This window comes from Cupressus sempervirens, chromosome 10, assembly GCF_028749045.1.
Source record: "Cupressus sempervirens isolate cs-2001-9-10 chromosome 10, ASM2874904v1, whole genome shotgun sequence".
Taxonomy (NCBI): Eukaryota; Viridiplantae; Streptophyta; class Pinopsida; order Cupressales; family Cupressaceae; genus Cupressus; species Cupressus sempervirens.
This window is the reverse complement of record NC_143127.1, coordinates 82,461,844-82,489,564: the sequence shown is the minus strand read 5'-3', so window position 1 is coordinate 82,489,564 and position 27,721 is coordinate 82,461,844. Positions and strand designations below refer to the sequence as shown.

At 36.2% G+C, this 27,721-nt stretch overlaps 1 protein-coding gene across 1 annotated transcript; it reads left to right on the top strand.

Annotated features, from left to right (window-relative positions):
* Positions 1–298: 298 nt before the first annotated feature.
* Positions 299–27,721, top strand: LOC149532681 (uncharacterized). The gene is made up of 5 exons (XM_089807576.1): positions 299–916; positions 26,077–26,160; positions 26,294–26,419; positions 26,535–26,618; positions 26,726–27,721. The coding sequence occupies exons 1-4, from the start codon at positions 498–500 to the stop codon at positions 26,614–26,616; spliced, it is 711 nt and encodes a 236-aa protein (XP_089663702.1). The 5' UTR covers positions 299–497; the 3' UTR covers positions 26,617–26,618; positions 26,726–27,721.

The window sequence follows — 27,721 nt, the reverse complement described above, 5'->3', positions numbered from 1 at the left end:
TGTATGAATTTTGAGGGAAAAGTCCATTTGTAAAATTGAGAATATTTTGGTTAGAGAATATGGACAAAGAAAGTTTGAAACAAAGAGGAGTGATCCCCTTGGTAAGATATACGTCTTAGAATGCTGTTTAGACAATCAGTCTACTATTCCAAAACAATCATTTGGGGGCAGCTACGCCTTAGAATACACGGACGATCTCAACACGTCATAAGGAAATAATATCTGAAGTCTGTAGTGATCTTGCCGTTTTATTTTATATTTTATATATTATAAAATACCGTCGGTTCCTTATTTTTATGTTCTTTTTCATTTGCCCATCTATGTGATATAGTTCTGACAAACTTACTCATGATATGTGAGCCTTAACACTACATTGGAGGCATTTGAGAAGATATTCTCCAGCTTTGGTTAGGGTTTCAGGGATTTTATATATCACTTCTGGACAGGGTATTTACTTGCTTCATTCTTTAAGGCTTTGACATTCTGAGCCCTGGGTTATGCCAATGGCAACGTCTGAAGGTTCGGTCAAGGGAACCACTCATTGGAAAAAATTAACAGTCCAGGAAATGCAGGGTTCCCTGGAGGTTGCAGGATCGAAACCCTCTATTACAGCCGAAAACAATCTAGAAACCCCAAGTAAACCCTCAGACGATTCTTCGAAGAAGCCCGGGATCGAATCCCAGGAATTGCAAGAAGAGGCGGAGGAAGTCCAACGTGTTGCAGTGCAGGATAGTGTGGCCAGGGCTGGAGAAGAGGAAGCGCAGCTTAACGTTTCTTCTACCGTTAAAGATTTAGCCTTGGTCCCGCCCGGTGCGGAGCTTGGTTCCGATTTGAAAAAGAAGCAGAAGAGAGCAGAGCGCTTCGGGGTTTCGTTTCAAATGTCCGAGGATGAGAAGCGGAAGGCGCGAGCTGCAAGGTGTGCTATAATTTGAAAATTTTTCTGTAGCGTGCACTATAATTAACATAAGATGTAGTTGAAATCAGGAATTTCATTTAACTAGATATGAATTGTCTGTATTTATTTTTTTGGTGAACTTTTGAGTGTAATTATTGGACGCCTTCAACGTGGTGTGGACAATCTTGAATTATATTATTAAGATTTAAGAACCTGGGCTACACCGAAGATGTACCCCTTTTGTCTTAAGATCACAACGTAGCTGCATTTCTCCCGTATTTTTCAAAGAACTGACCTCTAATGAAAAATTCCCTGAAATGATTAAGTCAGAATTAAGCATCTATATTGAAGAGCCAATAAAACAATTTCTAACTACTGATTAATTATTAAATTAATTGAATTTACTTGCTGCCTTCATAGACACCTAGAAGTGGTGCACACAACTGCTTTGCAAGATAAAACCATTCATAGAAACTGTCTTTGACACCAATATATAGCTTTATAAACCTTAATTATGGACTATTAATGAATCTTTGAATTTAAAATGATTGTCAGTGCAAGTAAGAGCGTGTGCTAAAATGATATTTGACTATGATTGTGTGGTGGAATGGAGGGGGTTGCAGCAGGAAGGGAAGGGGTAGGTTAGCGAGGGCGGAAAAATCAATGCAATGAGTATTTTTCCATTCTGCCATTCATATTTAGAGTGAGATGCTCAGGGTTTTTTTATGTTTGGCTTGTCACACACAACTCTTAGACAGTGATTTTAGTGTTATCACTTGTGTTTGCAGTTAAATACAAGTTTTTGTTAATGCTTTTTCCCAGAGAGAAAAACAGCAATAAGGAAGAGAAAACAATACACAAAAGATTCATGACATTTATCTTGGGAAAACCCTCCAACTACAGGGAAAAACCCAGTCTCACCAGCAAAATATATCTTCTATTGCTATAAAAAGTTAAATTACAAAGCTTTCACTTTTCTGAATTACAAAATACCAAGCAATCACATAAATAGATTGCATAAGACTCTTCAACTCTCACACAAAGGTTTCTTTGAATCTCAAAAATAAGACCCTTCATATTTCCGAATATTCAACACTTAATATTTCTGAATATTCAACACTTAATATTTCCATACACATGCCTTTTCACATGACGTATGACACATGTCTTTTTACACAACATATCTTAAAATATTGCCACAAATGTCTCTTTCAGTTGAAGATGACAATAAGATCATACCAAACATATTTCTATTATATAAAATCAGAGATAAAGATCTCTATCGTAGCTACAATCTTCAACACTCCCTCTTAGCAAGAAAGAGATCCAAAGATGATAAATTCAAATCGCATAACATAGGCTATCTCAGTATAACATAATTCACCATAGTTGCTTCATAAGCACATTAAATTGAAGTTATGGAGTCACACGACTTTCATCATGCCTACTTGCAGAGGCTGACCCACCATACCTACTTGCAAAGGGTGGAATGAGGATTTTCACCTCAAACTTTTCCCCGAGGAGAACGCATTTTCATCATGCCTAGTCACAGAGGGTGGTCCACCATACCTACTTGTAGAGGGTGGAACGAGAGCTTTCACCTCAAACTTCTCCTTGAGAAGAATGCATTTCCACCATGCCTACCTGTAGAGGGTCGAACAAGGGCTTTCCCCTCAAACTTCTCCTAGAGAAGAATGCATTAATCACCGAGATTCTCTCTTAACAAAGACTCCCTCTTAGTAGGGACAACTTTATACAAAAAAAAAGAAGAGATTCCAAGTGCTCTATTGTTGCACAAGCTTCGCAAAGGGTTGGACATCTCCCTTTGTCACGCAACCTCCCTCTGAAGTTGAATAGTCTCTCTCTAAACACGATCTTCCTCTTTAAATGAAGCTGATGCGCCACTAATTTATTATCAAGATTGCAAACAAGTTGCAAAATCTGTCACTATCCCATTGCACCCTTGCAATCAAGAGAGATTTATAACAACTCATACGATCCACTTATCATAGAGATCAAAGAAAAGATATACTCTCTTTCCAGTTAGACACAAGAGTCATATAATACTTATCTCTTTGAAGTCTGATCTAAACACACATACATAAGAAATGCAGCCCAACATTCATATGAATAAAATGTGTTACTCAATAAGGATGTTACCACAAAGTCAAGTTTAGAGACATATGATACAACCGTAACTGACAACACTGAACATTATAAGAAACTTCTTATGTATGGTTGTCCATTCAACAAATCATCAACATTCAATATCTCACCTAAGCCCGTTACTAATCTCTATGTTGATGCCAACCTATTTTCCGTTATTTCAATAAATCTCTACACACACATAGGGTAACTCTACATGCACACAATACTTTAGATGGATAATACCATGACAAATCTCATCAAGCATCATTCACACAATCTGATTCACATACTAAGCATAACTTGACAAAAAAACTAATCAACAATAGTTCCTTTCATGTATCACATACAAGTCACATAATAATTTGAATCACTATCGAAAACTATACCAGGGATAAAGGCAGAGTAAGTAGCAAACTCTTCTTGATACCAAGCATATTAAACACACCCAAAATAAAAGATATTAAACCTCAACATCAATTTATTCCAAGACTACAAGTAGTGTCCTCGAGTAGTCTGCATTGCCTTGCATCTTGCGGAGAATATGTAGATCAAAGTTATACTCTATTCCCATTAAGGTAACAAATTTAAACTATAGAGTGCTTAAAAGTTTGATACAGTAAAACTTATATGATCAAATATTGAAGCTTGAATCAATGATTTTGCTTTCATGTAATTGTAAGAGCATAATGGAATGCTCGAATTACATCAAATTAAAAATTTGGATCTCGGAGCATGTTTTCGCAAAATTGTCTCTTCACAAGCTTCAAACACTTTCGCTCCTTTAAAATGAATGCATAATTAACAGACATTGTCTAAATATTAGCTACAGAATTTTGAAGCCTTTGAATTTCTACCTTGTACCAATCAAACTCAGCTTTGACATTACGATCCATCTCAATTGAAAGATGAAGATTTTGTTGCTGTCTTGATACATCGGGATGCTTGTGAGCTTCTACCACTCCTAATAATTCAAGCTCTTCTATAGTATAAATGACTTTTGAAGCAATCTGAGAGTGACAATACCTAAAACTTGCAATAGTACTACGCGTCATGCTGGATTTCAAAGCAACGATATGAACGGTTCTATTGATTGATTCCTCGTCTAAGGGCACTGTGTTTATGTAGGAAAATGTGCATAAGAAGTTCCATTGAGTTCAAGCATCACACATGAGCAGGCATAGGATTAGTGTTCCATAGAACATCAAACTTTGACAATATAAGCTTGTTAAGCTCCTTGACTCAAAAATCAAACCATTCTTGCTCCAAGATAAAGCCCAAGATTCTGGACCTGCATGACAATACTTTGGCCAAATATTCTGCTTTATCCCAAAAAATCCAAGAAGGTAGCTATAACTATTTCAAGCCTGTTAGATCACATAAAAAAGAACTTTTTGATGAGAGGAGGATGATCGATGCTTTGGATGGGCTGCCTTTTTCTTCCTGTGATTCAAGATTTTTTTGCACATAATAAAGCTCCGAAAGAACAATGTACTCTAACTTGATATTCGAAAGAAATAACCTGACACTCACATAGGATGAGTCAATGTGGCTAAGTAAACCAACAACAAATTAAAACACCCAAAAACAAATCAAGACAATAGAGTTTAAACTAATAAAAGAGAGAGCGACTCCATCGCCAGCGATGCCATGTCAACAAAAACCTAGAGTCCACGTTAGAAGGAAAATGGCATGAAGTAGGTGATAAAGAAACCAAACATCATAAATAATTAATTGCATAACAGAAAGCAACTTTGGTAAGGAAGCACGAAAAAAATATTGAAGAATTTAATAAGGAAAATTGACGGATGATCAATCATAGTCTTCTGACAAAGTTTGACGCAAAGACTCAAGCCCATGATTGCTCGATACCTTTGCATTTGGTGTGGAGATGGAACAGTGAAATTGATCTCTGTCCACCATAATCAATGACTCAAAGAAGTCGACAAATCCATCGTATTTGAGAAAAGCAATCAACGTAAAAACTTAGAAGACAACAATAGTAATTGAATGTTTATTTGAACATGCAACATAAATATAGAGATAGAACTTGAAATGCTTGTAGAACTTTGTGATGATATATGAATTCAAATAGTTTCACGATAATCACCAGACACTCCTCATAGAGCCTGCAACAAAGGAAGTAAGATCTCTTCAATTTCTGGGTGAATGCTTATGATTGCTCTTGAATCTTGTGCAAGGAGTATTTACTCAAGATAACTTGCAAATTTCCTCCAAGAATGATGCTATTCAACGCTTGGAACAAATACCATGATAGAAATAGTGAGTCCGATGTTATACTCACTCTCGACTGGGGTTACATCTAGAATTATCCTACAAGATCGATGTCCTTAGGAAAACAAAACTGCAGAAGAAAAGTCCATTCCTAGAAGAAATTTCATACATAAAACTTCGCACTTGTCACTTCTCCAATTCCTAATCTCGTGCTACCCAGAATAGTTAGTAATAGAGACAACATGAGCATGGTGTCGTGATCGATTACTACTCCACTGTATCATATTGAAGCTGAAGAGGCATGCGAACAGAAAAAGAAACAAGAGTCGACAATTACCATGAGCCGACAACTTCTCCATAAGAGGCAATATAACAAGACTATACTCACAAGGATGGACCATCACATGCTCATCAACATGAGCTCGCTGACATTCTAAAGACCTAGTCAGAAGGTGTCATTGAATCTCCAATGACCTGCTAGCCCTTGATCTTGGACAATTTCACAAATTTCCTCTGTTTGAGATGACTACAATTATTATGCCTTAATGTTGTTAAGACTACTGCAATGGTTTTGCTCCATTGCGATCTTGATCATCAAATCATTGTCCTTCAACAGTTTTGCATGATCAAATGCATCAACCTTAAAAAATGGAGAGCTCTCCCAATAGAGCAATCTTCATCGCATACAAATTGTCTACTTGAAGCTAGAACTTCATAGAAACTTCCTTATTGTTGCTATTAAACCTATACCATGTTAATGTCTTTGCTCAGAAATAGAGATAAACAGCAATAAGGAAGAGAAAAACAATACACAAAAGACTCGTGACATTTATCCTAGGAAAGCCCTCCAACTAGAGGGGAAACCCAGCTACACCATAAAAATATCATTTCTATTGATATAAAAAGTTCAATTACAAAGCATTACTTTGCTGAATTACAATATACCAAGCAATCACATAAGACTCGTCATCTCTCACACGAAGGTTTCTTTGTATCTCAAAAATAAGACCCTCATACTCATTGATATTCAACACTTCATATTTCCATACACATGCCTTTTTGCATGATGTATGACACGTGTCTTTTTACACTATCTTTAAATATTGCCACAAATGTCTCTTTCAGCTGAATATGACCATAATGATCATAACAGATATATTTATATTTTATAAAATCAGAGATAGAGATTTCTATCGCAGCTACAATCTTCAAACAGTTTTTGCATTAATGCATCACAGTAAAGAGAATGGAAACATGAATGGGCAGCAAGAAGCTGAATGTCAATGACTAACACTGATTTTGAGCTGGAGAAACCCTAAACAAGGGAAAAATGCAGGAAGAGGGGGAAAACACATCTCATAACCACTAATCACCATTCAATTTACTATTTAGTCAGGTCTAAATATTACCATGTGCATGAATTTATACAGCCTAAGCTATGACACATCTGTGACTACTCTGCTCAATTGTGACTAGCTTGCAAATCCTTTGCTTCAGGAGGAAACAATGAGTGCTTACCATTGGCTGACATTCAAAATTTGGATTAGATTAGCCAAAAAAAAGTCTTCAAAAGCAGCATAACATCCACACATTCCATGGGAATAAAAGGTTAAACTCTAGATGACTGGAAGAAAATGGGGTCCAGGAGACCAGCTTCTTGGAAAAATTGTCTCTAGTGGTAAAACCCTCTGAGGAATTGCCTGGAGCAGAAATGTAGGCATACATGTCCCATCCAAGAAGATAGTTCGTCCAGTATGGATAAAACTTCAAGCAAAGCTTAGCAAGGATCAGCTCAGCAGTATGCCTGAAATTGACTCCTAAAAATGTCTAATAAGATGTTGGAGTCCTATTGTCTTCCAATAATATCTTGTAGTTGCACAAAATGGTCATGTCTTTCCCCCTGTATTGTTCTGTTGGCAGATTAGCAATACAAGGAGGGAAATTGGCAGAAAGCTTTTCGATCCAATCTGAAAGGGGAGGTTGGAGTTATCGAAAGTAGCAAGACAGTGGATTTTCCAAATAAAGTTAAAAATCAATGATCACATATCTGCAGCTGTGAGAAACACCATCAAGGATTCTAGAAGCACCAAGAAGAGCCACTTTCCAAGCTAACATATAAGAGAAAATAAGAGGCAGGGAGTTGAAAAGTGAAAATCATAACTTCTGAGCACGGATTGTTATTTTTTGATATTGCTGTGATATAGAAATCTTTGCTATGGAATTGGACAAGTTCACATGAGCATTTGATAAGTTCACTGTTTGTGACAAATAGTAATTTTGCACTTGATCATCTCAGATTTTCAACAAACCTTCATACAAGTTCTTTATGCTAAAAAAACTGATGGAAATTGAACTTTCTTCTCAAGTAATGCCAAAAACTAGCCTTTATTTGATTAAATGGAGAAACATCAGATTGATTGATTGTAACAATTATCTGTTTTTGGACCATATCTCTGCAATTTGGAGGCTTTGCAGCACTCAAAAAGTTGATGCATGGACGTGGAAATTTATTCTCAACATCCTCTTTAGGGTATCATTTTGCCGTGGTTGGAAGTTGCCTTTCCAAACCAACCTGTTGAGTTTTATAGCAACGATAGAGATCTTTGCATACCTGAGATTATCTGCAATTAAGTTCGCAGAAACTCCGCTGCATCTATGATATTTTTAAGGATTTAAAACTATTTTAATGTACCATTTAGTCAATTAATATCAAAGAAACAATAATTGAGATAAATAGAAGCTATTTTGCACACATACACAAGTTTACATTGATCACATTTGTATAAATGTGAGTTTCTGAAGATAACTTCTTGACCGTCTATGATCATCTTGACAGCCTTGGAAGATATACAGAACCATGGTTGCCTAAGTCTGTAATAAACCCTCTTTTGTTCATCAGGATAATTTTTTTTGGTTCTTGTGCTTGTAGTCATATTTCAATTTGCAGATTCTTTGGAGATTCTTTTTGGCAGCCTCCTAATATTTACCTCTAGGTTTCTGCCAAGGGGATAACAAGAATCTTAAGGATTATAGTTTTGTATTTGAATTCATTTAATAAAGTTTCTTTTAGCTACTCGTAGAAATTAAAGTTATTCTACCATGTCCTCGAAAAAACCTGAACATTTTTTAACCTGTACACTATGGTTTCTTCTTGCAAGGTAGATTTCCTCATTATCTCCATAATAGATGAGCCAGCCAGATACTCTCAAACGTTAAGAGAACATTCTTTGGAGGACAAAACTGATTATCTCAAAGACGTTTATCTTGAAGGATCCTGTATCTTTATATGATGCCATCATGAAGGTGAAAATCATTGAACAAGAATCCATCTAATCTTCTCAGTGACAGTATAAACACCTTTCCTTTTCATTGATTATAATAGTTCTCTCTAAATTCATTCAGCATAGAATGGTTTAAATATTTTATTTGCTTCTTGCCTGCAGCAATTGTTGTAAATGATGTCCAGGCTTCCATCTACTGCTAAACTCTACTTTGGGTCAAGGTTAGCATTTGCTTTGATTGAACCCCAATAGTCATGCATCAGGAGCTAATAGATTCCAAAATTTGGAAGCAAAATATTTTAGATAGTTACTACTACACAAAAGTTTGCACCCATGCTTGAGGTATGACCCTCAAGCAACCTTGTTTAATATGCAAACAACCTCCAAGTGTGGGACTTGCTCTTTGAGGTTGAATCTGTAGAGAAGGCCGACTTCCTTACAATCAGGATGCATCTAACTACTGCTTTGAGGGAAAAGTGAGGAGGACTGCATGAAATTTAAATGCTGAAAGGGAAAAGAGGTGTTGCACCAGATTGAAATTGGGTTACTCTTTCTGCCTACAATACACATAACATAAATAAAAGACCAAACAAACAGATCTCATTTCTATTTAATCACCCTAAGACTCACATACGGGTCAAAACTATCGAAATGATACAAGGAAAAATAACTTTAACAATGTAGCATTCATGAACAAATTTGACACAACATATAAACTAGGAAGATAAAAAGAAGCATTCAACATAAGGCGATAATATGCACATACAATTGAATGTGGGAAAAGGTAAAATTGAAATTTTTATATATGCAAGGCAAAAGGATATTACAATTGCAAGGCATAAGCTATTGCAAAAAACCAGAGAAGAATTCATAGAATATGTAGAAGACTGCCTTTTAAAGAGATCAGGCATAACTCAAAATACAATAGTTGAGTTTGAACTTAAACCTCACCAAGGTTAAGTTGCAGGACTACAAGTCAAGAAATATCAGATAAAATCTGATTCTCTGCTTGAATTAGTCATGGAATGGCAGGAAATGGGCAATAAGTGCCCTTGCAATCAAGAAAATCATATGCCTATATCCTCTGCATGTGGAAACAAAGGAAGAAAAAGTGTTTGCTTTGTGTGTAGAACCCAAAAAATGGAGTTCAACAATAAATATTCTGCTCTTGGGTCGTGTCTCTTAACGCAAGCACGAAAACACACAACATTTTCATTTTGTGCTCGCACCAAATATTTCCTTCCCTCAGGGTTACTTGCAAACATTCGAAAAGTTGAAAACAACATTTTCGACTTGCACACCTTAGCACCAAATATTTCCTTCCATCAAATTTACTTGTGAACTTGATAAAAGTCGAGAACACAACATTTTTGGCCTATGCACTAAAAAATCTCTTCCCTCAGGCTTCATTGCGAACATGCAATAAAATATGAGCCATCGATCTTAGAAAAGATGGTTGGCATTTAAAACCTTGGAAATGTGTGTTTATGGCCCACAACATTGAAAACACAATGTTTCCACCAAGAGCATATGGTGAAGAAAAAATAAAATATTAGTTGATAGGAGTTATCAACATTGGTCGTCGGGATGGGCCAAAATTCTTCCCTTGATAAGCCATTTTACTTAATGATGAAAACACACAATGTTTTCAATTGCTTGAGAAGAAAAGTCAGTACACTTCCTGTGCCGACATTAAGTGACGCAAGGCGGGAGAAGATAACTAAGGCCAAAGGCATGCCTAACAATTAACCAACCTTGCAAAGTTAACACAACGAAATCAATTTACAAAGAGATAATGCTAGGAAGGAGAGAGTACTGACAATCTTTCATTAATTCATCAAATTTCATCACACATGCCCGACTGTGAGCCCTTCCGGGTTGGCCAATACAATGATTCAAATACGCATCAAGATAACCTCCAACATGCAAGATGTATGATCTCCTTTTCAATTCTAACTCCTAGCTCTTGTTTCTACTCAACTCACTTTCTTAACCTAGACCAAGATCTTATATTAATACTTGCCAAAACGACTTACAAAAGATACCAGATCATCATATGGAGAAGGTTGACTAAATAACGGTCTACATTCATCCCAATGATCGATCCAATATATTAAATTATGACCTTGAATTAAATACACAAGTCGGCTCACAAATGAGAACCAAGTAGACAACTCAGTGAAAGACATCACCAAACAACAACAACAAATGTCACTGAGGCACTTGGTGAATACAAAACAAAAACACTCGGCAAAAGAAGAACCCGAGCCACTCGGTGAACGAAGGCAAAATCACCTCCATCGAGCCAATCAACAACGAAGTCACTAAGCAACTCCACAAGTATAACTGAGTACACATCTAACAAGTAGGATAGCAATGCAACCCAGGATGTTCCTGCATCAGACAACCGGTGTTGAAAAGAAATGATCCTCTTAAATCATGAATGCACAAGCCAAGCTAAATCCAACTCAGTTTGAGAAATCCATGTAGCATCTTCAACTGGCATGTCCTTCCACTTTACCAAATACTCAAAGTAATCATTTCCTTTTGTACTCTTACCAACTCTTTGAGCCAAAATCTGTCCTATCTCTTCAGTTTGCTTCTTAGGATAATCACTTGGTATTGTCAACTCATCATTAGATTCATGATACTTGTACAAATCAGCAACATTAAATATAGGAGATATATCCATGTCATTAGGACCTTAGGTAACTCAACTTAATAAGCATTTCCATTGTCAAACTTCCTCAAGATTCTGCAAGGACCAAATTTCTTCATTTTCAACTTGCTATATGTACCAACAGGAAATCTACCCTTCTTCAAATGAACCATCACTTTATCACCAACTTCAAAAATCATGCCTTCTTGATTGATCTGCATTTTGTTCCAACCTATTTTTCACTTTGTCATGCAAAGACTTGATGAATTCAGCAAATTCATCACCTTCAACACCTCTTATATTTTCCAACAATATCCCTCAAATCTGAGATACCTTTAGGCTGCATTCCAGTAACAATCTCAAAAGGTTTCTTTCCAGTACTCCTGTTCACATAATTATTATATACAAACTCTGCTTGTGCCAATACTAAATCCTAGTTATTCGGTTTATTCCCAACTAAGCATCTCAACAAATTAACCAAGCTTCTATTCTCAACTTCTATTTGTCCGTTATTCTGTGGATGAAATGTAGAACTAAACTTCAACTCTGTATCCGACTTCCTCCACAAAGTCTTTCAGAAATAACAAACAAACTTATTGTCTCGGTCAGATACAATACTCCTCAGTAATCCATGCTATCTAACAATCTCTTTGAAGAAAAACTCAGCAACATGTACTGCATCATATGTCTTCTTAAATGGTATGAAATGTGCCATTTTAGAAAATCTATCAACGGCAACGAATATAGAATCATGTCCTCTTGCAGTCCTTGGTAAGCCAAGAAGAAAATTCATACTGATATTGCTCCAAAGTTTCTCAGGTATTGAAATAGGTGTATACAATTCAGTATTATGACTTATTCTTTTTACAACTTGACAAACACCACAACTCCTTAAAAACTTCTGAACATTCTTATACAAGTGAGACCAATAATACTTACCTTTAAGCAAACTCAATGTCTTATCAATACCAAAGTTTCCAGCTAATCCACCACTATGTTTCTCCTCAACCAAATTAACTCTCATAGATCTCTTGGTATACACAACCGAATACCTTTGAACAACATTCCTTCTTGAATGAAATAATCTTCATACTTGGTTGCTTTGCACTTTCTCCACGCGTTAGAAAAATCAGTGCTAGTCTTGTAGAAATCCTTCATCTCATCAAAGCCGGGAACTTAAACTTTCATCTTGGTTAACAAAGATCTTCTTCTACTCAATGTATTTGCAACTTAGTTAGACACTCCACTCTTAAGTTTGATCACAAATGTGAAATTCTGCAAATACTCAACCCACTTCATATGTCTCTGTTTCAACTTATGATGACTTCCCAAATACTGTAAAGCCTTATGATAAGTATACAACGCAAACTCCTTAGGAATCAAATAATGTTTCCACTTCTTCAAAGCTTGAACAATAGCATAAAACTCTTGATCATACACAAAATACATTTTTTTTTAGCTTTATTCAATTTCTCACTAAAAAAAGCAACAGGTTAGTCATCCTAACTCAACACAACTCCAATTGCACTACCGCTTGCATCACATTCAACTTGAAATACTTTATTAAAACAAGGCAAAGCCAACACAGGTAATTCAACAACTTTTTGTTTCAAAGTCTCAAAACTCTTATCAGCGCCATGTGTCCACTTGAAATCCTTTTTATTCCCTCTCATTGTCTCAGTCATAGCATTACAAATTGAACTGAAATTCAAAATGAACTTTCTGTAGAAACTAGCTAAACTCTTATCAGCTCCATGTGTCCATTTGAAATCCTTTTTATTCACTCTCATTGTCTCAGTCATAGCATTACAAACCGAATTGAAATTCTTAGTGGACTTTTTGTAGAAACTAGCTAAACCATGAAATGATCTTATGTCACTCACATTCTCAGGTGTAGGCCATTTAATAATTGCTTTAACCTTCTCAGGATCCATCCTCAAACCATCAGCTGAAATTACAAATCCCAAATGCACAATTTCCTCCTTCATGAATGAACACTTTTTCAATCTCTGTAACACTTGCCTAATATGCTCAAGATGCTCTTCCTTAGTCTTACTAAATATAAGATTATTATCCAAATAGACAATCACAAACTTACCTAAGAATTTCAAGACTACATTCATCAACCTCATGAAAGTGCTCGGTGCATTAGTCAAACCAAAAGGCATAACCAACCATTCATACAAACCTCCTTTTGTTTTGAAAGCAATCTTCCATTCATCACCTTCTTTGATTCTGATTTGATCATAACTACTCTTAAAGTCAATCTTAGTGAAATATCTTGCTCCACTCAAACAATCCATTATATCATCCATCCTCGGCATAGGAAACCTATATTTCACTGTCATCTTGTTAATAGCTCTGGAATCAGTACACATTCTCCACTCACCATTCTTCTTAGGTGTCAATACAATAGGTACATCGCATGGGCTCAAACTTTCTCTGATCAAACCTTTCTTCAACAATTCATGCACTTGCTTGTTAAGTTCATCATTCTCAGTAGGTGTCAATCTGTAGTGTGCTTTATTCGGCAAACTAGTTGTAGGAATCAAAGCTATACAATGACTTATACCCTTACTGGTGGCAAACTTTTAGGTACATTCTCTGAAATAATCTCTTGATACTTGGTGAGCAACTTTTCAATTTCTGCTGAAACTCGATTCACAAAAGCATTACTCGGTGCATAAAGAATGACAACAAAACAAACCTTTTCTTTCCTCATATCCTTCACAAATTGATTTCCATTAACCATGCAAACCCGTACTGTTGTACAATGGTTTTCATCAAATGTCTCTATCAAAGGTAACAAGACTTGTCTTTTTCCATTTGTCCAAATAGTATATTGATTTAATCTACCATCATGCAATGCTTGTCTATCATACTTTTCGGGTCTACCCAAAAGTATATAACAACAATCCATAGGCATAATATCACACAAAACTTCATCGTACTAATTCCCAATCTTGAATTTCACAAGGCATTGTTCACTTACCAACAACTTATGCTTATCCTTGATCCAAGCAATTTGATAAGGTTTAGGGTGTTTCATCCTCTACAATTGCAACTTATTAACCAACTCTTATGATGCCGAGTTTTTTGAACTGCCACTGTCAATGATGACCGTACAACATTTTCTTGCTATCTTGCATCTGGTCTTGAAAAGACTTTGCCTCAAAAGGGATTCTTCATTAGTTCTCTCATTACACAAAGTTCTCCTCACCATCAAATTTTCCCCTTTTTTAGGTCCATTCGGTGGACTCATAGATTCTCCATGGATCAAAGCATTTATGTTACTACTATCGGTTTTATTACATTTGAAGGTAGTCACCACATTTGAAATAGGTTTCACGAAATCCTCCTCTTCCATAACTACCTGTGTAAGAACTACCGCTTCCTTGGTAAGAACTACCACCTTTCCACTTGGTCTTACCTTTCTCATGAGCTTTCCACTCGGTTTTGCTTTTATCTTGCACAATATTGTTATATCTGACTTTTTCTCCATAATATCTGCATCTCCCTCTTTGAAATCTTCCTTCTCTACCTCTTTGCCTTTGTTCACGCTTCTTTGTCAAGATCTCCTCAACTTTTAAGGCATAATATGCTTCTTCCACACTATCCAACTTCACAAAATTGATCTCTTCTTGAATTGCAGTTCTCAAAATATTCAAATACTTAGCCACTCTCTCTACCTCATCATCAACATGTCCAGATCTAATGTCCAATCTGTAGAGTTCCCCAGTGTACTCTTTCACACTCATATCCTTTGTCTCAAATTTTGCATTTTCCTCAACAAAGTGACTTAGTAATCAGCAGGGAGGGACTTATTCAATTTATTCACCATCTTCAACCATGTCCTGATCTTTTCTTTGCCCGTTCTTTGTCTATCAATTTGCAAATGTTCCCACCAAAGTGAAGCATGACCCTTCGATTTGGTGATTGCTATCTTCACCTTCCTATTATCAGGAGTGGCCTCAAATTCAAAGAACTTCTCCATCTTAGAGATCCAATCCAATAGAGTGTTGGTGTCTGATCTTCCGTTATACCTAGTAACCTCCTTCCGTTATACCTAGTAACCTCAACAATAGACTTAGAATGTGCCATAGACAAAACTCTTAACAATCTTTCCTCATTAGATTCCACCTTAGATTCAGGGTTAGGGTTTGATGTTCCAGGTGCTCCATCATCACTACCATCATCAAGTGCACTCTTCTCCATTGGGTTGTCTCAAGAATATCTAATCTGGCTGCAATTTGTCTCAACATATCCATAATGGCATTATCAACATTTTCTCTACCACAAACCATTTTGATAACATATTCTTGCAAGATCGTAACCCTCTGCAAGTTGTAGGTTAAATCTTAGATCTACCACTCTATAACCAAATCCACTTAGGGTTTTACATGATCCAATGTCCACAAGGATGAAATCTTGCTCTGATACCACCTAACGCAAAAAGGGAGAAGATAACTAAGGCCAAAGGCACACCTAGTGATCAACCAACCTTGCAGAGTTAACACAACGAAAACTTTTCACAAAGAGACAATGCCAGAAAGGAGAGAGAACCAACAATCTTTCATTAATTCATCAAGTTTCATCATACATGTCCAGTTGTGAGGCCTTCCGAGTTATGACCAATACAATGATTCTAATACACATCAAAATAACCTCCAACATGAAAGATCTATGATCTCCTTTTCAAATTCTAACTCCCAACTCTTGTTTTTACTAAACTTGCTTTCTAAACCTATACCAAGATCTTATATTTATACTTGCCAAAACGGCTTACAAAAGATTCCAAATCATCATATGGAGAAAGTCGACCAAATAACGGTCTACATGCATCCCAATGATCGGTCCAATACATTAAATTACAACCTCGAATTAAATACACAAGTCGACTCACAAATGAGGACCAAGCAAACAACTCGGTGAAAGACATCATTGGACAACAACAACAAATGTCACTAAGGCACTCAGTGAATACAAAACATAAACACTTGGCGAAAGAAGAACCCGAGCCACTCGGTGAACAAAGGCAAAATCACCTCCACCGAACCAATCAACAACGAAGTCACGGAGCATGTTCACAAGTATAACAGGGCTCACATATACCGAGCAAGAAAGCAATGCAACCCAAGATGCTCTTGCATCATTAAGCATAACTTAGCCCATGAAAGGAAGGTGTCTCTCGGTTTATCTAGTAATGGGCTAGAGGGTGGCAAAAAATGTCAACAGTTACCATATTCCAAGAATTGACTAATTTAGAGGCAAGCAAATCAGAAATAAATAAGCCAAAAAATCATTAAAAACAATTTTAAATGTTTATTCTTCACTTTTTTGGCTTTGTTGCTCGTGGTAGAGTCTTGCCTGTGGGACTTGTAGAGTCAGGTAGATCTCTAAAGGACTCAGTTAAGTCAAAGTTTAGAGACCAAAAATCTTTGGAGCTTTGACTCGGCCCTAGACTAGTAGGGTCTTGTGAAGACTCACAGAGTACTGTAATATTGTTCTTAGGTGGTTTTAAGTGGCCTTGGTGGCAATCTTCAACTCTCCAAACCGAAGAGGTGTGAGCTTGGGCATCTTTGGCTTGTTGGGTAGTCAAGTCTGTCCAGGGACATGAGTGAGAGTTGGACTATAAGCTAGTCAAGGATATGGAGTTGAAATCAAGGGATTTGTGGTGAAATAAGTTAGAACCTTTTGAAAATCCTTGTTCAAGCTTCAATATGATCTATAGAATGTTAGGAAAGGTTGTGGAGGTAATACTATTGAAGGCGTACTAAATCCTAAAATTTAGGTAAATCTAGAATATAACTCCTATGAATTTGAAACCTATCTAAAATCTTTTTGTTATAACTTCTATGGAGCTGAAACCTATCTCAAAACAGTTTATATAAAATATAACTTAAATGTTATATTTTATATATAATCCTTTTTCCCTTTGAGCTAAGCAAATTGACTTAAAGAATCGAGGAGTAATCTTGCAAATGTTTATCCCAACACTAGGTCAGAATCCAACCATATCTTGGGAATAACAATTCTAATAAACCCCAAAATTCCGCCCCTATTAATAATGAGTTTCAATGCAAATTGATGAGAAAAGTGAAGGAAAAATGCAAAATGATGATTTTAGAGGGTAATTTGCCAAATTATTCCAAGGAGAGAGTGGAATCTGCCTTCCACTTGGGATTCTTAATCTGAACTGCTATGGAAATTCTGCCCCTCAAACATAAACAATTCGGGGCCTAATTTAAGATTATGGTTCAAAGGAAATCGAATGTCCCCTATCAGAAGATTAGCAGATTAACAAGGCATGATAAGTTTGAAGCCAACTAGACAAAGTGAGTGTCATGAAAAATCCAAGGAGCAGAATGTGTTGCATTCTTGGGATTCCTAATCCCCTCCGACCCCAGATTTCAGCCTGCCCCTTTCTTAACAACCAAAAGCTCAATCCAAAGCATGATGTGAAAAGGGAAACTCCAAGTAAAGAACACGATAGTTTTCAGTCCACATGAAGATCAGATCCGATCCAAGAAAACAAGTGACATTGGGGAGTTAGAAAAATGACAATGGCTTGTAAAAGAATTACAAGTAGTGCAATTGACTGTCTCATGCTTGCTCACTGGCTCATCTTCAACACTGGGAACAAAAGCATGAGAAGGAAGTATCCAAGTAAATATGTCTTCATTTAATACTCCAATTCCTTGTGTCCCATTCCTTGTAACCACTCTCTTTGTATGAAAGGAGACACAAGTTTGAATATACATAGACTGAATCCTCTGCCTCTGTATAGTGTAGTTTGTTGTGTTTCACTAATTGGATAGGGGATTATGTGCTCCAATTCCTCTTTAGATGCAAATGAACTAGCATCCTATTAGGAGAAAATTTGAGAGTTAAGAATTATAAAATAATTTCTTATTTATTATTAATATAAAACTTGCAATAAAAATAACATCAATTGTGAGCATCGACCTTATATTTGTAACAAAGTGCATCAATACTATAATTGTTGATACATACAAAATCTATGAACTCAATCCAAATTGCATCAGGATTAGTGAAAACGTAAGTCACGGGGTTCGCCGAATTTTTGGCATCAAATTCGAAATCCAGCAAACCCATAAACGATTAAGTTTGTCAAAAATTCATTTGGCAGCACTTTTGTTGTCGTCTTGTAGAAAGGCATTTTATCCCCGTGCTTTGTAGGGTAATGCCCTTTGTTTGCGAAATAATGCATCAATCTGATCGTGTATGAGACTAAAAGACGGTTAGGGCAAAAAAATTGGCATGACTTAGAAGATGCATCCATCTGATCATATCTGAGACTGAAGCATTTGGTGTTGCTTCTAAGTTTAAGCATCTGATGTACCCTGTTGCTTGCCGTTCACGTCATCATTTGAAGGGTCAAAGCATTTTACTCAGCCTTATCGTCCATGCACACAGTGTTGCCTAGCTCGCGACGGCCATTTCCACAGTAAGTTAGTAATGATTTTCATTTTATGTTTTAGGTTACAAGCTCTTGACGGCCATTTCCACTATAAGTTTATAATGATTTTTGTTTTATGTTTTAGGTTTCGAGTATTTTCATTTTAGGTCTTTTTTTGTAGTAAAGTATTATTATAACTTTCAACACATTATAACTTCATTATAATATATGTTATTTTTATATATTTTTTTAAGGAAGACATTTATATTTATCATGTATATTATATTTATTTGTTATTAGGAAAATATAAATCTCCAATATATTTATTTATTATTCCTATTATTTTTTAATTTTGAGTTCTCTAATGTTTAAGTTCTTTGTAGGAAATCCATAAACATTTAATAATAAATAATATATACATTTGTCTTTTTGAATTTCATCCGAACTTAATAGTTGTCAAACTCGAACCTTGTGACTTAGGTGAAAATTGAAAAGCCTACATGGTGCTTCCTTGTATCCTTGGTTGACATCAACATATTTATAGGGAGCAATCTTTGCCCTTACAAAAAGGAGCTGAACACACTTAATATTTGTGACTCAATGCAAAGGCAATAAGACATAACGGGGTGGCTGTTTTGTTCCATCTTTCTTAATTATTTTGTGTAGTTTCTTGAAGAAAATTTCTAGGATCTTGCTTATTTGCATTTATGATGGCTTTCATCATTGTAGTCAAACTTTTTTATTTATAAAAATAAACATAGTTCATATCCAAGGAGATAGGCATGTTTCTTGTCTAATGATAACAAAGAAAAATAATATGGAATTTGCTCTCCTATAGCATATTAAACATAGTTAATTATAATGGATGTATTTTATTTAAAAGATTTAGTGGTGGGAAAATAACTCTTTTTATGGAACCCTTCACTAGTTTCTTTTTTTGTTGGATTGTACATTGTGTATGATGCTTGGAGATGTATTTGATTCCCTTATGGATACATTAAACCAGTTTACAGACTCTCTACTCCCCAAATTGCCGAGTACACTATTTTTCTTTTTGGCGGGCAAATACTTAGTTTAACTCTCATGTTTTATACATACAAAAAACTGAAAGGAAGCCTAAGTGTGGAAACGCTTCCGAATGGTAAATCTAACCGGAGAGATGATGCTGAAATTTATCTTACAAAACCTTAAACTATTGCAAACTAAATAAATACATACAGAAAGATTCAACTCATAAACACAGAACACAAGATATACGTGGGAAACCCTTCTCGGGTAAAAACCCACCACTCCAAAGCCAGACTCAATTGTATTATCAACAACAATTGTTACAATACAATCTACAGAGCCACAACTTTCCAAGAGTATTCAGCTGTGATATCAAATCCAAAACAATTTCGGCAGCATAACAACACTCTTCAAACAATGCTCTCTCTCTTAATTCTCTACAACAATGCCTTGTACTTATAGAGTTTTCATACAAGAGGAAACAGTTTCTAAAGCGTCTACATTCAACGCATCTATAATTTATTTTAGAAACTTCCTTATGCACAACCCTTGCATAAAAAACAAAGTATATAGATAGAATAAATCACCAAAAAACAGAAGCTTTCTATTTTTCTACTCCAAAAGTCTTTTCTTGTGGAAGAATCCAATTTTATTTAGCAACTTTCAATGAAAGCACAAATAAAACAAAAAATCATGGTAAGGCTGAGTCATCTTATCCCAACAATCTCCCACTTGGCGAAGACCTTATAGGAGTTACTGTATCACAGCACAGGCCCCAAGGCCTATAGAATCAACACACCATTTGAACTTCTTAGTGTTCACTGGCTTTGTCAATGCATCTGCAACATTCTCCAAAGTTGCAACCTTTTCTAACTTCACCTTTCCATCTTCCACCATATCACAAACAAAATGGTACTGTACATCAATATGCTTTGTTCTAGGATGGAAAGTAGCATTCTTTGCTAAACAGATAGCACTTTGGCTGTCACAATAGATAGTAATTTGTCCTGCATCAAAACCAATATCAGAACACAATCTCTTAAGCCAAATGGCCTCTTTAGAAGCATGAGTAGCTGCCATGTACTCTGCTTCCGTAGTGGACAAAGCAACTACAGCCTGCTGCTTACTCATCCAACTAATTGCACCACCAAACATCATAAAAACGTATCCACTGGTGGATCTTCTGCTATCAATGTCACCTGCCCAATCTGAATCCACATATCCACGAATGCAAATAGAGCGATGAGATACAAAAGAGTTACCTTGAAAACACAAGCAATACTTAGATGTGCCTCTCAAATATTTGAACACTCTCTTAACTGCATCCCAATGCGCCCTTGCAGGATTAGCCATATATCGACTAAGGACTCCCATTGCTTGGGCAATGTCCAATCGTGTACAGACCATAGCATACATCAAGCTACCGACAACACACATAAGGTACTTGAGACATGTCCTCCATCTCTGTAGGCGATTTTGGACAATCCTCCTTAGATAGCTTTGTTCCATGTAACATTGGAACAACTAACTGCTTGCAAGCTGTCATGCTGAATTTCTCCAACACAGAGTTAACATACTTCCTCTGGCTCATCCAAAGCTTTCTGCTAGCTCTATCTCTAATGATCTCAATGCCAAGAATATATCTAGCTGCACCTAGATCTTTCATCTCAAACTGTGCTGCTAACTAAGACTTCAGATCTGAAATCATTCTTTTACCGTTCCCAATAAATAACATATCATCCACATACAGGGCTATGATAAGAATGTGACCATTTTCAGATTTATAATACACACAATGGTCAGATTTAGATCTCAGAAATCCTAAGGACAACACATAGGCGTCAAACTTTTGATACCACATTCTAGGAAACTGTTCCAAACCATATAGAGATTTCTTCAACTTACAAACAAGATTTTCTTTACCTTTTTGAACAACATGCTTTGATTGTGACATATAAATTTCCTCCTTTAAATCACCATGAAGAAATGCTGTCTTCACATCCATTTGCTCAACTTCAAAATCATAAGCTGCTGCAACTGATAACAATAATCGAATGGATGTCAGCTTTGCTACAGGAGAGAATATTTCATTGTAATAAATTCCCTCCATCTGTGAATAGCCCTTCGCAACCAACTCGGCCTTATACTTCTCAACACTACCATCCGGACCCACTTTCTTCTTGAACACCCATTTACATCCAACAGGTTTTCGTCCTTTAAGCAAAGGTACCAAATCCCATGTAGCATTCTTCTTCAATGCTACCATCTCTTCATTCATGACTTCCATCCAGGAATTTGTATCATTCACTCACTTAGCCTCTCTAACAATCCTAGGCTCATCAGTGCTAGAAATCAAAGCAAATATACAACTAGAATCTAACAAAGAATATCCAAACCTCTCAGGTGAATAACCAAATCTATCAGGTCGTTGTCTATCACGAGTAGACCTCCTCAAAGTTTGAGGTTCAGGTTGTTGCTCTTCTTCAAAACTTTCAGAGCTGCTTAAGCTCTCCTCATTCTTAGGTTTATTAGGAGCTCACAGTTCTTCTCCCTTAGAGGTAGTAGGAAAATGAACTACTTCCTTTTTTTGCTTCTCTTCTTTCTTTGGCTGCAAAAGAACTGTGGAAGGTTTCAGATCACGAAATGTAACACTTCTTAGGTTTATTAGGAGCTCATAGTTCTTCTCCCTTAGAGGTAGTAGGAAAATGAACTACTTCCTTTTTCTGCTTCTCTTCTTTCTTTGGCTGCAAAAGAACTGTGGAAGGTTTCAGATCACGAAATATAGCACTTCTATTGTAGAGCACCTTCTTTGCAATTGGATCCCAAAGCTTGTAACCTTTCACACCGATGCCATAGCCAATGAAGATACACTTAATTGCCTTGTTCTCCAACTTTGATCTTTTTACACTTGGCACATGAGCATATGCCTCACAACCAAAGACTTAGATATGTCTCAAAGAGGGCTTCTTATTAGACCATGCTTCTATGGGTGTCTTCTCAACAAGTGATGAAGTAGGACACCTGTTAATTAAATAACATGCAGTGGCTACTGCTTTAGCCCAAAATTTTTGTTTAAGACTAGCACCATTCAACATGCTCCTAGCCCTCTCCATCAATGTTCTATTCATCCTCTCTGCAACTCCATTTTGCTGTGGTGTGTATGGAGTTATCTTATGTCTCTCAATTCTATGATCCTTATAGAACCTGTCAAATTCCGTTGAACAAAACTCACCACAATTATTAGTCCTCAAACACTTAATTTTTCTACCAATTTGATTTTCAACCAAGGATTTAAATTCCTTGAACGTACTAAAAACTTATGAGGAAATACACAAATGTCCTACTATAATCATCTATGAATGAGACAAAATACAAAGATCTAGATATTGAAGGAACATTAACTGGACCAAACACATTTGAATGAATATAATCCGAAACCCCATAAGACTTATGAGAACTGGAATAAAAGGAAACACGATGTTGTTTGCCATAAGTACAATGTTCGTAGAAGTCAAACTCCATATTACAATCATCAAAGTCTTCAACGAGGCTCTAATTTTTCAAGGCTTTCAAACCCATCTCACCAATGTGACCAAGTCTTTGGTGCCATAACATTGTCTTCTCAGGAGGGAGCTTTATCTCCAAAGTATTAGCACCCTTAGGTACCCAAAAAGCATGACCATCAGATGTAGAAACAATGGTCTTCTTCTTTTCTTGATCTGCTAGTGACAATGAAGAATCTAAAAGCCCCTTTCTTGTAATTTACAGAAGCACTATTGCGCTGAATCATGTATTTATCCAGCCTATACAAGGTGCCCATCCTAACACCCTTACCAAGCACCATAAAACCTCTTGTCATCTCGCATCCATCACTTGAGAAAACAATCTGCACACCCACATCACCAAGGTTGCTGACTGAAAGTAGGTTTCTTGCTAAACCATAGATGTGCAGTACACCATCAATCCCCTTCACTCTACCACAACCAACAATATTCAGGTGAGAGTTATCATCCAGATATACCTTTCCACCATCAAACTCTTCATACTTTGAGAACCAATCTCTGTGAGATGTCATGTGGAAAGCACCACGTGAATCTATCAACCAAACATCTTCTTATGTATGTGTTGCCAAGGCTGTAACAAAAGCATCTACATCATCTTGAGAAGATTTATCAGTATTAGAATTAGAAAAATCCTTTTTGCCTTGCTTTTTCTTCTCCTCTTTGCAGTCTCTTCGAAGATGACCAGGTTTGCCATAGTTCCAACATTTTGCCTTGGATTTTTTACCAGAAGACATAGATCTCCCAAGAGACTTGGATTTTCCCTTCTTGTCCTTTTTCTTGCCTTTCTCTGTTGTTCTACCATGAGCAACAAGTGCCTTCTTAGCCATCTCAGAAGACTTTCTTTGCATCTCTTCAGATAATAGTGAACCAACCACATCCTCCAATTTGAAAGTGGTTGTTGTGCTTCCAATAGCCATAACAAGGTAATCCCATGACTCTGGCAAAGAACATAACATGAGCATGCATTTATCTTGATCATCAATCTTATCACCAACATAATTCAGCTGAGCAATCAACATATTAAATGCATTCAAGTGATCAGCAATAGAACCTCCTTTGTCCATTCTCAAAGAATACAACTTCTTTCTTAGAAATAACTTATTTACCAAGGATTTTCCTTGATAAATATCACCAAGCTTTTTCCAAAGGCTAGCTGCAGTCTTCTCTTCATGAACATTCAGGAGTACAGAATCAGCCAAACAGAGTCTTATCAAACCCTTGGCTTTTTGATTCACCTTATCCCAGTCTTCTTGCGATGTAGTGTGAGGTTTCGTTGAAGAAACCACATCCCATAGATCTCTATCTACAAGCATGTCCTCCATTTTAAGTTTCAACAACTCAAAATTGCTGCCATTGAACTTATCCATCTCTACTCTACTGGATGTGCTTGCCATATCTAACCTGCAATAAGATTATGAAAAAGCCTCTGCAAAACTCCCACTGAAACTAGATCAGAACAAAAAACCTGTCTACCCAACAGCAATAACAAAGCTGGCCAGACTCTGATACCAATTGAAAGGAAGCTTAAGTGTGGAAATGCTTCCGAATGCTAACTCTAACCGGAGAGATGATGCTGAAATTTATTTCACAAAACCTTAAACTATTGCAAACTAAATAAATACATAAACACAGAGCACAAGATATATATGGGAAACCCTTCTCGGAAAAAAACCCAACACTTCAAAGCCAGACTCAACTGTATTATCAGCAACAACAGTTACAATACAATCTACAGAGCCACAACTCTCCAAGAGTATTCAGTTGTGATATCAAATCCAGAACAATTTCGGCAGCATAACAACGCTCTGCAAACAATGCTTTCACTCTCTTAATTCTCTACAACAATGCCTTGTACTTATAGAGTTTTAATACAAGAGGAAACAGTTTCCAAAGTATCTACATTCAATGCATCTATAATTTATTTTATAAACTTCCTTATGCACAACCCTTGCATAAAAAACAAAGCATAAATCACCAAAAAACCAGAAGCTTTTTGTTTTTCTACTCCAAGTCTTTTCTTGTGGAAGAATCCAGTTTTATTTAGCAACTTTCAATGAAAGCACAAATAAAACAATAAATCATGGTAAGGCTGAGTCACCTTATCCCAACAAAAACCATGGGTTAAAATGTCAATGCAGGTAAAACACAGGTTAAAATGTGTTTTTCACATTTCTTTTTTTTCTTTGAAACCATACATTCTCTCTATCAAGATGTCAAATGTTTAATTTAATACTATCTAATTGAATTTTACAAAACGAATATGTTTCTTTAAGAGATTTTAATATTTATTTCTTTCGAAGTTGCTAAGCTTTTGCTGAGTTTTTTTCGAGTTGAAAATTTTGGGCTTGCCAAGTACTCTCCGAGTCCAAGTCTGCAAACTATGCATTAAACTAATGGAAAAACTGCAAGAGATGCTTTGTGCAATGGAGTGGCTTTAATTACCTTTTGTCTAATTTTTTAAAGAATTGCCTGCATCTAGAGTGTTAATGGAAAGTTCATCAAAAGCAGTTTATTCCCTTATGTGAAATGGTAGATTTTTATACATCACAATTTTACAAGTTTCCAAGCATAAAGTGTATTTACTTCAATGCCCCACTTCCACACAGTAACTGTGCTGGTTGCCTCTTATTTGATTTAAAAATCAGGCAATAGACTGGAATGGAGATGCATTACAAGTACTCGTGATTTAATGTATATCATCATTATGATTAGTCATGTTTTGTAATCAGTGAATTTACATTAAAATTTTTTTTTCCTTCCACAATTAATTTGTACTTGGTCTTACACTTCAAAGATGAACAATTATCACTTCCGTGGCTTTTTTCTTCTGAACATTGCTCATAAGTGAGTTTCTTTCCTTCTGTCTACAGATTCGGTGGAATTTCATCTGATACCACAGGGATCATCTCATCTGGTACAGAAGAGGATAAGAAGAGAAAGGCCAGGGCTGAAAGGTTCTTTACTTGTTCAATTTTATGATATTCATCACTTCGGCTTATTTTTTTCATAATTTCCCATGCTGTAGTGTATAAACTTATTACTTAAAATGTGTCTGGTGCATTGCATGATATGATTTGATCTTGATAGGTTTGGACTTCCAGCAAATTCTGTTCTTGATGAAGAGGCAAAGAAGAAAGCTCGTTCAGAAAGGTTTGGAATGAGCATCAAATGTGATTCTGGTGAAGTAGAGAAAAGAGAAGCTAGGGCTGCAAGGTAAACAGTAAGCTTTTCTTCTTTGTTCATAGCAGCATTTAGCTTTAACTAAAGCTTCTGGAATTCCTTATTTACACACGAGAGTACCAAAGTACATGAATTTGATTTGATTTAGGTTTGGATTAAAATTGAGCAAGGGCGCTTCTGATGTAAACAAGGATAATAGTAATGCACAAGGCGCTGTAGCTTCAGTGTGATGGTAAGGTCACTTGATTGTACACTATATGTATGTTTTGCATTTATACATATATGGATACTTTAACACTCATGAGCGAACTCTTTCTAAATTTAATATTTATGTTTCAGGTCTGGGAATGCGCTTGATATCAGGAAAGCTTTTCATCGGCTACTCGAACAGAAAAAAAGAAACTAGAAATGAGACAAGTGTAGGGAAGGCGGGGTTGTAGGGTTGAACTAGGTTTTGTTTTCTCTTTTGACGCTCCAAACTTCGTTTTCATAGACCAACTATTTTGTACTAATCATGCTTTTTATGTTATTGACAAGCTTTTCTCCTTTAATTTTTCTCCCGTTACATTTTCTTTTTGATTTTTTTATCAAAATTGACCATTTCACTTTCTCATCTAGTTTTTAAACCTGAGCAATAGTAATGTGGGTGTGAAGCTCGTTCTTTTATGTTGTATTACTTGTGGCCAGTGTAGCATCCGGTCGATCGCGAACGTGTTCAACAGTTTTCTTTTTTTGTCTAGGTTTCCCTTGCTTTATCTGGAATATTTTTTTTAATACTTTTCTCGTATTTCCACCGTCACTAATTTTGATGTTTTGCTTTTACAGTTACTTTCTGTAAATTGGCTTTTGGTGTAGTAGTTTATAACTTACGCCTGTTCTTCCCTTCCGGGATAATTTTCAATTTTGGTGCTTCACAGGACTGTTTTCCTATCAAGCCCAGAGGAAATGCCTACCATGGTGGAGGCTACCATGGTAGGAACATGAGGTTTTGGCAATTTCCATTCTGGACTCTTAAAGTGTACGCTTGATTGATTTACTATCTAAAGACACAACGACTCCACGAGTGAAGGGATGATACATCTTTGAAATTATATTGGATTTGAAAGGAATGGTAAATTTTAGTCGAGCAAGAAAATACTGCTGGTTTTTTTGGCGTCGTTTGATTGTAAAGCTGAAGTACTTTTTAATTGAGTTACTAATTAAAAACATGATTTGTAAAGAAATCGTAATATTCACCATTTCCCACATGAATACCCAGGTATACAGACCGAAAGAAAATGCAATTTATTTTAGTGTCATTAAAGGAAGCAATGATGCTTTCACTGTTCTGCTCAA

What these genes read in the sequence shown, in the direction of transcription:
- LOC149532681 (XM_089807576.1), top strand. Translation starts at nt 498, where the DNA reads ATGCCAATGGCAACGTCTGAAGGTTCGGTCAAGGGAACCACTCATTGG. An exon ending in CGGAAGGCGCGAGCTGCAAG is followed by an intron (nt 917 to 26,076) that starts GTGTGCTATAAT and finishes TTCTGTCTACAG; the next exon opens with ATTCGGTGGAATTTCATCTG. An exon ending in AGAGAAGCTAGGGCTGCAAG is followed by an intron (nt 26,420 to 26,534) that starts GTAAACAGTAAG and finishes GATTTGATTTAG; the next exon opens with GTTTGGATTAAAATTGAGCA.